General features: G+C 38.4%; 3 protein-coding genes across 3 annotated transcripts in view; 2 read left to right on the top strand and 1 right to left on the bottom strand.

Annotated features, from left to right (window-relative positions):
- The window catches only part of LOC129771541 (transient receptor potential channel pyrexia-like), a 28,312-nt gene extending 22,484 nt beyond the window's left edge, over positions 1-5,828 (top strand). Inside the window, exon 4 of the mRNA XM_055775291.1 lies at positions 5,695-5,828. The gene's annotated coding sequence lies outside the window, so the exon portion shown is untranslated. The remainder of the gene's footprint in view (positions 1-5,694) is intronic.
- The window catches only part of LOC129771544 (28S ribosomal protein S9, mitochondrial), an 86,037-nt gene extending 79,952 nt beyond the window's left edge, over positions 1-6,085 (top strand). Inside the window, exons 7-8 of the mRNA XM_055775294.1 lie at positions 5,695-5,857; positions 5,917-6,085. Of these exons, the coding sequence (XP_055631269.1) occupies positions 5,695-5,857; positions 5,917-6,008 (255 nt within the window). The 3' untranslated portion in view covers positions 6,009-6,085. The remainder of the gene's footprint in view (positions 1-5,694; positions 5,858-5,916) is intronic.
- On the bottom strand, positions 5,676-8,130 carry LOC129771543 (probable arginine--tRNA ligase, mitochondrial). Its single transcript, XM_055775293.1, has 5 exons — positions 7,978-8,130; positions 7,102-7,920; positions 6,728-7,049; positions 6,317-6,668; positions 5,676-6,224 (listed from the first exon to the last, which is right to left on the bottom strand). Exons 1-5 carry the CDS (start codon positions 8,020-8,022, stop codon positions 6,071-6,073), a joined length of 1,692 nt encoding a protein of 563 aa, XP_055631268.1. The 5' UTR covers positions 8,023-8,130; the 3' UTR covers positions 5,676-6,070.
- Between the last annotated feature and the right edge of the window lie 4,023 nt (positions 8,131-12,153).

The following is a 12,153-nucleotide window of genomic DNA, read 5'->3' as shown; positions in this document are numbered from 1 at the left end:
AGTCCAAAAATATAACTTCAAAAAGTTTGGAAACGGAACAAAGACTGGCGATTCCTTTATAGCTTTTGACATCTTTCCTGCTGCCCTTCTTGAAGACTGGGAAAACATAGGAATTTTTTCAAGCACTTGGACATCTTCCACATGTTAATGAGCGGTTGAATAGCAGACTCAGAGGTGACGAAAGACAATGTAGGAAGAGCATTCGGTACTTGAAGAGCCCGAAACAGGAGCAAGTGATTTCAGAAACATTTATGAAATCTCAACAGATGTCAACAGATGCACCAGTACGTAATCTTTTCGCCGTACGAGAAGCTAAAAGCTGTAGCGAAGAATCACTGCTGGTACCATTACGTTTATTGTGGTTTCCAGAAGCAGAATCGGCAGCAAACGATTCGAAGACATTCGTAAATTCCAGTTGTAAATTGTCGATCTCCTCAATGAACGCATTTCTATTAGTTGTAGCATTTGTACACGGAAAACGATAGCAGCAACTATGTCTTGGTATATTTTCTCCATATGCACGATATAAAGATCGGGTGACGTCGATTTGTGCTCCGACTTATTTCATGATCGACGATAAGCGAGCAAAAATCATATTTAACATAGGATTTTGTTGATCCGAGCAAACTTGCAGGTCGCGACAATGGGGACACAGCCAAACAGCGCCAACACAATCTTGAATGATTTTTCGCTGATTGCCCGATATTCCAACACATTTGAATGAAATATTTTCTTACACCTCCAGCAAGTTATTCTGCCACTTTGATTGGATACTGTGAAACACGGGTTTGCATTGCATTTCTTCATCATTATTGTTGGTGCAAAGCGGAGATGATAAAATACACTGGGTGCAGCCAGGGTATGTTTATAACAAGGTAGTCTGGATTGACTAGTGTATCAACAGTAGTGAGGCTGTGACGGGTTAGCTTTGCAAGTATCAAGGGACGGTATTATGAATTTGTCTAAATTAGTTTATTTCTATTGTATTTTATAGACTTTCCGAGATCTCGTACAGCATGCAAAAGAGACAGTGTGATTTGCGTTATCCAGTCTCGCGTCTCACAAAGTCATTGGGAGCTATCTGCAACAAATGAGCGAGGCAGAAAGCAGCAGAGCGAGCATACTTCCTGTGCGCGCTTAAATTTCGAGAGACGAGTATCGATTTTTTCTTCCTCACAACTCTTCCATGTGCAACCGATGAGACCGGGCTTTAGCACGCGAGCTTGGAATTGGCTCTTTCTCTTCTCTTACGTAAAATTTTGCGATCCGTTCAAGAAAGTCCCGTCGCGTTTCGATGCGAACGATGCACATGTGTTGTGTACACGAAGAGATGCTCGTGCATTAGTGCTCGCGAGACTTTCTCGTGTAACTGCCTCAAAGTGACATTTGGCTGAGATCTCGCACAGCACGTAGAAGAGACAATGTGCTTTGTCATGTTCAGCCTCGTATCTCACACAATCATTGCGAGCTGTGTGCAACAAATGAATGAATGGTTTGGGTGACTTTAGCAGCGATATTTATGTGAAACAGTTCTTCGTCACTAATTTTTCTACATGCCATATTACGAGGATTAAAATTTTAACACCAGAAGCACAACTTCCCCGACAGCACCAAATATCACTTTGAGGCAGGTACGCGAGAAAGTTTCGCGAGCACTAATGCACGAGCATCGCTCATGTTGAGGTGCAACGAGGTATTCTTGATCACATCTCAATATGTTACGAAAGCGAAGAGAAGGAACCAAATCCAGGCTCGTGTGCTAAAGCCCGGTCTCATCGCTTGCACATGAAGGGGTTGCGCGGAAGAGAAAATCAATACTCGTCTCTCGAAATTTAGGCGCGCGCACGTAAGTCTGAACACCTCTCACAGTTGATCCATCCAGTTTTGGTTATTTTTTTTTCGTTCAGTTCTGCGTTTACGGAATATGAGCAAAATAAAACATCCCTAGTTTTGTCATTCATTGGTATTAATATACCAGTTCATTCACTATCAGCATCGTTCTCGGACACTGACGAAACGGAGAAATTCGTTGAGGAAGATAACGATGTACAGAATGCTCATAATAGTGACAAGAAATTCAATTTTTTTTTTTTATATCTGTATTATAGTGACTTTCAACACTTTTGGCTGGTTCGTCACTTTTTACTTCCAATTTTGGAAGAATGTTGGGAGTGAGAATTGAACTCGTGATCTTCAGCGTAAGAGGTATGGATGTTACCACTACGCCAGATCGGCTCCAAGAAATTCAATTGTTCAAGCATACAAGGTTTCCGTCTCAGTTAAAATGTTTTCATTTTACATGGTGAATATGCAATTCCAATTCCACTTGACAGAAATGCTTCAAAAGACTCCAATTCCGATGTAAAAAAATACCGTCTTGACTCAAATTTCAAACATTTTATTTTTGACTCAAATTCCGAACACACGAACATAAAATGGTGGTGTCCAAGACACGAACGCAATGGGAATATTTCGAGCTTCCTTTTGCAAACGGATCAAACTGTACTATAGGATGAGCGGATGAAATTGCCAACATCTAGCTTTGGCTGACAAAGTTTGCATTCGCTACTCGGATCGATTCTGCAGAATGCCTCCTCGCCGCCCAAGCCTATGCAATCCTTAGCTGTGAGTGTGCATGCAGATCTTACTCTTTTGTTGGCATTTCCGCTTGCGCCACCGATTTGCGTTGCCCTGTCGGAGAAACTTAAAACATAACTGAATAAGCAAGGCAATGACTCAATGAGAAAATCACACACATATCGGGATATTGAAAATGAACAGTCACAACATTCCTGACTAGAGATGTGCCATCCGCTCATGAGCTGTTCCGAAGAATCGACTCTTTGAAGTGAGTTGACGCGGAACAGCTCGCAAAAAAAATCAAACAGCTCTTCAGCTCACTTTGATGATGATGAAGGAGAGAAAAGAGCTGTAGAATTGAAGAGAGTGTGTGAGCTGTAAGATTCAAATGAACTGACCGTCTCTCGCTCTTCGTGTTAAGACATCAGTTTAGTTTCATTTGTCCCTCGTCTTTTCAACTGTTATATTCGCGTTGACGGCATTGAGCTTTGTTTACCAGTTTAGGGGGCGCCAAAAATAATAATTGGCTCTCAGGCAGAATGAACACGTTTTTAAAATTCAAATTATTAATGAAAATTAACTTCTGTGTATCAAATGAGTATTCTATTTCAATGAAAAACACTTTGTTTGCAGGCGGTGCAAAAATCTCATAAGATTTTTTTTTTTTTGAAGAAAACTTTCTATTGTAATGTAAAGCCTCAGTAAAAATGTCGGAAATGTTGTACTCGCCGAGTCTGTTGTAAATAATAGTCTGGAATACGTGTTTCAAGTAATTAATAATATGGTGTGAAAAATTTCATTTGAATTATAACATTTTCAAACTGGCTTCGTGGCTATCGAGTTTGGGACCCAAATTGAAAGTCGGCACTGACAACTGAGCTGAAGAGCTGTTCATAAAGAACAGCTCATTTAGATGAGCTGATATGATCAGAGCTGTTCATCATGATGAGCTGATTTGCACACCTCTATTCCTGACAATTTAATGGCAATTAATAAATGTGAATGGATTCTCATGACTCGAGTTTTAGGGAAAGCTCAGATAGCACAGAATGAACATGAATGAACACAGTTGAAAATTTGTTCGCCGTCGAATGAATGACAGCAGCATCGACAAGAAAAATAAACGCGTTACACTGATAAAAATATATTTTCAATATTACATAACAAGCTCAATATTTCCAAGCCCTGGTTGTGAGGAAGAGGAAACCGATACTCGTCTCTCGAAAATAAAGCGCGCGCATAAGAAGTCTGGTATTTTAGCTTAACGTATATATTTATTCATTGCAGCACAGAAACAAAAAAAAAATGCTGGGTATTAGTTCCGTTATTTTAACTTTAATGGTTCACTAACTCCTTTATTTCACGTATTATTGACATATTTCCGAAATAAAAGTAGAAAAACACGTAATATTCACATATTAATTACTCACACATTTAACTAGCTGTATGTGCAATAAAATTCCGAGAAAAGTTTTCTGCTAATTGTTTATTCCTAAAAATTGGAAACAATGTCTAATCTAGGCATCGCAAATTATGTGTACACCTTAAATTTCTCTGAACAAATTAGTCTTGTAAGTAAGTTTCTCCGCGAATTAGCGTACCTTTTTTCATCATTAATTGGTATCAACACATAACCATATAGATATTGTTACATGTACAATGATAATAAGTATGAATTGTCGTTCAAAGATATTGCAGGAAATAGCAGCTGCTGTCGGAAGAACCCACTCGACAGTAAAGAATATCATAAACAAGTGGAAATACGAAGTGGTAGAGAACGCAAACGGATCCTATCTTCTGATGATGAACGGGTATTTGTTCGAACATTGCGAAAGAACCCTAAACCAAACATTCCTAAATTGACTACTGAAGTGGCCGGCATCATTGGAAGACTTGTCTGCGTAGACACTATCCGGAGAGCAACATACAGGAACAATCTGAGAGGTCGTGTTGGCCGTGAATAATATTTCATCTCAAAAGTGAATATGAAGAAAACAACTACATTTTGCTAAAGCATATGTAAACAGACCCAAGGATATCTGGGACAAGATCTTCTATATGAATTAGCCGAAAACCAATATCTTTGAATCGAATGGAAGGCAGATGGCGTGGAGGAAACCAGGATCGGTGCTTTAGATTCAGCATTTGGTTATCACAGTAAAACACGGCGGCGTTAGTCAGATGTTGCATGGTACATTGGCGGTTTCTGGAACTGGAACCATGGTGTTTATCGATTCGGCGATGGACAAGATGGCTTAATTGATCTTGCTGAAACGTAACCTGCACCCGAAGCAAACTGACTTCGTGGTTCTGGAATGCCTGATCAATTATGTCCCAATCAACTCAAAACACCTTCGAAATTACCGAACTTGAACACTATTGAGTATATATGGTGGGAAATCAAGAACCATCCATCCATCCATCCATCCATCAAAATCTAGGGAACGAAGCGGAACTCAAAACGACGATTACGAAGATCTGAGAGGTTCTTCCGTCTACAGTGACCAGAAATCTCGCCTCGGATTTTGCAAGAAGTGCTGGATGCCAAAAGGGGGCCATACCAAATACTAGGGGATTGATTTTTGTTATCTATTAACATTTCTGAAAAGATTTCAATTTTCGTTTTAAGAAAAGCTTGAACTGTACACTCAATTTTGGAATGTCTTAATTGGAGATTTTTTGCTTGTATTTTAAACATGAAGTAGAAATGTGACCATTTTAATTTTTTTCTTATCACTACATGAAAGTAAAATGGATCGATTTTACGATGAATATAAGTCGCATTCTATCATTTATTTTTTAACCCCGAAAAACTCAACAATAACAGTTAGAGGCGAATGAACTGCAAAGTTTAAAGCCTCTTAAAAACAAAGAAAGAAGAAGAAGAACAATAACATATCAGCTCGAGTTGTATGCTTAGTTTTGCGATTGACTGTATGTTTATTCAACATCGCTAAAACATGGTTCATCAGCTGATGAAGTGAAGAGTAACAAGAGTCTTCCTATATCGTTCAAAATTAAGAATTTTCTTTATCAATAAGCACACAATCATATCGCAAATTTGGATAGTTGCCTTATTAGATACAGAACGTATTGACAAATTTACACTTCTAGGTACTATTTCCTCTTGTGTTTACCAACATGATTAACAAAGTTGACATCGTGAGCAACGTTCAAGGAGGAGGTTCATCTGGGCAAGCTGGAGCGATTCGTTGGGGAATCTCCATGGCGTTGCGCAGTTTTCTCGACACAGAAACCATTGATCGAATGAGAATAGGTAAGTATTTCATGTCCTTCGTTACAACCTATCAATATGAATTTTTCTTCTGCTTCAAGCCGGATTGTTGCAACGCGACTATCGTCGAAGGGAGCGAAAGAAACCCGGACAGGCTGGGGCCCGCAGAAAGTACACGTGGAAAAAGCGATGAAATGTATTAAGCTATCAATTTTATTCCTACGAAACAAATGCTTGATACGAATAAACCCAAAATTACATATTCAACAATGGTTTCAATCCTAGAATTTCCATCCCACGTTGCAGGACCTTCCGTGCCAGAACAAAGAGCTGCAATCGTTGAATCTGTTTCTCTCTGTATGGTTCATTTTTCACATGAAGGACTCGCATAGCACGATTTATAGCGTTACTGAAATAAAAAGGTGAAAATATGGATTTCACTTAACGCCCAGGACTTTCTAGAGTTTCAGTGAGTTATGGTTAATTTTAGGAGATAATTACCACAATCCAAAAAGATAGTTCACCAAAACGCATGCCTCCCGTTTTTCTTCCGATTCTACTAATATATCACCAAATTTTACGATAGTACAAATCAAATCTAATGCCTCTTTCTCTGGAAACATTTCTGGTATGCATTCAGTCTGATTCGTAGATTCGACATTTTGCTGCAGGCTCCATAAACGACAATGTGTATATTGTAATTTTATGCCACTATCACCTTCCACTTGTAATGCCTTATCCCAGTTGAAATCGTAATTACGCATTCTTTGCTGCTTCAAATCATTAATGATTACGGCAGTCGTTCCTAGTATTGCAGACACTTCCGGGTTCCGATGTACATCGATTTTAGTAGCTGTGAATGAATGAGATCGCATGAGCAAAATGGTACTGATCGCGATATGTGATACATACTTTTAGTGTTCAGTTGTTTGTTCTTCATGAGTGAGTCTGCTTCATCCAGTATATCATCGAGAAGCACCGAAGTTCCTTTCCTTGTGCTCATCCCGAGCACTCTTCCGAACTTCACATGACTTATTTTAGATGCGCACGGTAAGTTTAACTGGTGTGCAATCGACACAAGTGCATTGAAATGATCACTTTGTCCATTATCTACAACATACATTATGTTATCAAAATTAAACCTCTGTTGACGATCGATCAGTGCTGCTACATCTCTCGTTAGGTACAATGTTGATCCATCTGACTTCATCATCGGTACAACACGGTTCTCAACCTATAGGAAAATTATTTGTGATTTTTTTTTCCGTCTAATACTAAAAGTATACCTTGATAGTTCGACTGCCGTCATGTTGGGTGTGAAGTAGATTCCTGCTTTCTAATAGAGATATAACATCCGATATATTGTTGGCTCTATACTGAGACTCCCAATAATAATAATCGAATGATATTCCTAGTCGTTTATACATTCGTTCTAATTCATTCACCGCGTAGGTTCGAAAGTTGTCCCAAGAATGTAAAGTATTACTTTCTGCATTCTCCAAATCACAGAAAATTTGCTTGGCTTTTGAATGAAGTTCTTCATCGTATTCTGCTTGCTTATACGCATGCACATAGGCTTGGCGTAATTTTTCGATGGGATTTTGTTTGATTTCATTTTCGGTCAAGTTTTTTAAATCAACACCCAGCTTCAAGTAGCCCATATGTGTTCCCCAATCTCCCAAATAGTTTATCTTCGTAACCTGATGACCTAAATGATCGTACAGATTTGCAAGGAAATTGCCTATTATTGTTGATCGTAAATGTCCAGCATGGAAAGGTTTCGCAATATTGGGAGAACTGAACTCTATTGATGTTTTCGGGCGTTTGTATAGCTTTAATCTACTGTAGGTAAAATCATGAAAAGCGCTTTGAATAAATTTTTGACGATGAAGTCGTAACACTATTTTATTTTCATTCCTGTCCAAACGCACATCTTCTATATCCGTTTCTAAATTGGCCAGAGATCGGATACAGCGGTTACAATTGGATTCAGTGTTGAGTAAATTTGGCTCAAGAAACAATTGTATTTCAGGGTCTTGAGAGATTTTCGAAACACATAAATTTATTTTGAAGTTTCCCGCTATTCGACCAGTTATTTGCGACAGCTGCGAAATAGGTTTTTTTTTATTATGTAGAAGTAATTATATGAATCAATTTGTTACCCTACACGCAATCATCTGTCGATAGCTATACATCTTGGGATTCATATTATTCGTAGTAAATTTCCTCCCGATTATCACAAAATATGAGGCAGCAAAATAAAGAACAAATTTGTATTACCAAGCTCCATGTTTACAAATACTTCCGATAGCTGTCAATTTTGACATTTGAATACTACAGAATAGTTGTTTTGAGCAAGGCGCGTAGAAGTATATCCTAAGGTGGGCCAACTTGCTAAAACCAAGGCGCCTAGAAGTATATACTAAGGTGGGCCAACTTGCTAAAACCACTCTTCAGCCATCTTGGAAGTCTACTGTATTTTGTTTGTAAACAAAACACAATACGCTATTGCCGAAGCTCGCTGGTGATCAGTCTGTCTCTTTCACGCTACAAGGAAATAATTCCCCTTCTACTTTCTTCCGTGCTGTTTTCATATACCGCTCCCCTAACCAACTTAGTGACGAAACGGTCTCACCTAGTACCATAGACCCGTCTTGGCTAAAACCACTCTTCAGCCATCTTGGAAGTCTACTGTGTTTTGTTTGTAAACAAAACACAATACGCTTGTGCCCAAGCTCGCTCGTGATCAAAGTACGTAGAATAGAAGGTAAGTGATATTACCTGTGTATACAAACAATCCTCAATTTGTTCGATGTTCGGAAGTTTTTGCAATATTTCTTGTTTTGAAAAGTTCAAAAAATCGTAAAAAGTGACCAAATCGTTGGTCGAGCCGACGATAATCACGATAGTGTACCGCATTTTCACTGCAGGTAAGGTTTGATGTGATTTTTTATCGATTTCATACTGAACAGTGTTTGTTTACTCCAGCAATATGTCGAAGTGCAACGTCCCGCGATGTCGGAGCAGAAAAATTTTGAAGAAAGTCGGATATCTTTTCACCATTTTCCGACCAACAAATTGTTGAGACGGAAATGGTTAAACTTTTTCGAATACAACAGCTCGTTCGATACGCGAAACATATTTGTTTGTTCGCTTCATTTTTCGCCGGATTCTTTTGGGGATACTGTTTTAACCTATAATCAGCAAAGAAGACGTCTTCGTACTGGAGATATGTGTGTTTTTTTTATATAAATTGTGATGAGATAAACTAATCGGAGATGTTTTCAGCTGTTTCATGCATTTGCTTCTTGGATCTTCCAAAACGTTCCGTTTCAATGGTTTCACACGAAATTCCAAATTTATACATTCACTTCTTGCGAAAGTGCAAAATATTTATTTGCAATCACTTCGGAAGATGATCCGGGATGGAGAAAATGTTTTTCTCGTTTTCCAGAAACGCCAATTTGGTCCCTTAAGTGGCCCCACTACGGCTGAACACTCCAAACTGAGACCAATGAAAGCGTCGCGATGATTCATGATGGATGCTTCAATGAAAGACAAAAAAATCAGCAGTGTTCATCTTTCATCATATTATCAAATTGCGGGAACGACACTGCTTCGATATAACCTCTCCACACATTTGTTCATCGTTTTTTTGCGTTATTTTTATAATACAGATGCGATAATTTCACTGTTTTTAATTTTAAAATGATTAACTGTTGTTTCATCCCCTGGAAACATATTTTGAGAAAGTTCTTTTATTACAATTTAAAAAAAAATTCAAAAATGTTCGAATTTATATGAATTCAATCGATGGTTTATTACAATTTTTTGCTTTTTTTCTTTGCCTACCACTACATGATCAAAGCAGGGAGGACTACCTTCTATTCTACGTACTTTGGCTCGTGATCAGTCTGTCTCTTTCACACTTCAAGGAAAAAAATCCCCTTCTGCTTTCTTCCGTACTGTTTTCATATACCGCTCCCCTAACCAACTTAGTGACGAAACGGCCTCACCTTAGGATATACTTCTAGGCGCCTTGGACCCGTCTTGATCTTGTCTTCAGCGCCCCATACACGCACAATACTATTGTACTAAGTAGTGCGGACTCAATCCACTTCATTTTCAAGCAAATTTATGGATTTTTTCAAGCGATTTCTTGCAATAAATTCTCAGACCACCAGAGATGCCAGATTAATAGATATGTTAGTAAATTTACAGACATATCTGTAAAATACTTTTTATTTTTGTTGCAGACTTTTTGGATACAACAATATTTCACAGGTTTTTGAAAAATGAGAGACTCTATTTATCACATCAAAGATATTTGACTCATCGTATTACATTTACCCATAGTTTTAATACATAAAAAGTTTTTATATTTAGTTTATATGAATACACATGACGTTAGACCTATTTTTTGAGTAATTCATAAACACTTTGTCGTCCGGCGTAACCACAGTCGTTATGTGCGCAAACTAGAGCCTAACTGCCGGTGTCACCACAGTGATTACGTGCGCAAAATAGGTCGCATTGCAGTGATGTCGTGAGCATAGTATCGCTCAGTGGCCGATGACAGTACTTCAGTATCTTTTGCATTCTGTTGGTGTTTTGTTTGGTAACAATAAATTGTATACGTCAGTGTTTTTCATTATTTCATTTGCCCTGAAATCATTGCAGGCGAAACAGACACTACGATTCTTCACGATGAATGAAAAATTGCATTAAATGTATCTATACTATACTTCAAAATTTCATGACAGTGAGGGAACAGAGTCGAGAACTTATGAGAACTATCGATGAGATTGGTAAAACTTAACAGATTGTAATTTACCGAGAATATCAAGAACAGCCGACGACAAACCAAGTAAACCAAATTAGCGCTGCCGCCGCCAAGCGAATCATTTTTTAGCAAACGTACGGTGCAACATGTGCGTCGCTAATTTCCTAAAAAATGACTCTCCTAGAGGGGTATCCTTTGAGCAAACGACAGTGAGTTGATTCTCAAAGCCTTAACCCTTTCGTTACGGGCGTCGTCTATTGACGACAACCACGTGACGAGCTGTGTGTACGAGCGTCGTCTTTAGACGACATGAAATTCATACTGCTCTTCGATCACACCAGCGCGATGTGCATACTTTTCGGCGCAGTACTCCGTACAGGGGTAGCACTGCGGCGGAGCACACATTTTTGAGTAATATTAAGATTGACTACAGCCGAGCGAAAATGGAAACCCACGGAGTTTTATCCCAGTCCTTGAGCATCCCTTCAACCTCGCACTGTTAGCCTATATCTATCTATATAAATGAAAATGAAAGGCCAAATCTGTTCGTAAGCAAGCCTCGAAGAAGGGATGATCCGATTTTAGACTTCTTTATTTTGTTGTATTCGTCTCTTCCCGTAGGTCAATATAGTGGAGAGCAAAATCGGAAAGTTTCCGGAAAACTCAGAAGGAATGTAGGAAAATTCGGAAAAATGAATTCTCATATGACCGAAAATTACATCATGATAAGCGCGTTTAGTCCATTCAATATTTGCGCTAGCGAAGTTGATCTTTGTTCGAAAGTGGAACTGGATTTTCAGACAATACAACGCATTCCTATATCTTTTATCTATCTATATGAATAAAAATGGAAGGCTAAATGTGTTGCTTATCCGCAAATCCGATGAAGGAAAGGTCCTTTTTTGACTGTCTTCATTTTATTGTATTTGTGGTATTCTGCCCACAGAACAATGTTATGATGAGGAAAAGTTTCGAAATTCGTTCTATAGAATTCATATCAAAACAATAATGATATGACATATACTACATTTACTAGCTGACCCGGGACGAAGTTCACCGGGTGAGCTAGTATGTGTATATACAGTTATTCACATTTAATGCGACATGCCGAGGCACCACTCAGTGTCGCATTGGAGGCTATTTTGACTTGTAATTAGACATTGGCGATGAGAGTGATACAGTGTCGACGCCTGGTTGGGACTTTCAATTTGGGACCATATTTTAGGCCCCGAACTTGATGTTTACAAAAACGTCCAATTAAAGGTAAAAATGCCCAATTAAACGTGTCGCATTACAGGTCTGTCAGCCATTTCATGCCAATAAAGTGGTTCTCAAGAGGAAAAATGATTTTTCGGACCACCGGTTAACTTTAAAAAATCAAAACCCAATAACGAAAAAAAAGCATCTCTGAAATCGAGATATGTTATGTATAACAAGCTTTCAAGAAAAGTATAAAAAATATATAGCGCCCTCTAGTTCAAAATAATAAAAAAATACAATCGATAAGTACAAAAACAAAATCCTTTTTTTTCCTTACAATTTCAATATATTATAT

Source organism: Toxorhynchites rutilus, chromosome 2 (genome assembly GCF_029784135.1).
Source record: "Toxorhynchites rutilus septentrionalis strain SRP chromosome 2, ASM2978413v1, whole genome shotgun sequence".
NCBI classification, from domain to species: domain Eukaryota; kingdom Metazoa; phylum Arthropoda; class Insecta; order Diptera; family Culicidae; genus Toxorhynchites; species Toxorhynchites rutilus.
This window is presented reverse-complemented; position numbering and strand designations above follow the sequence as displayed.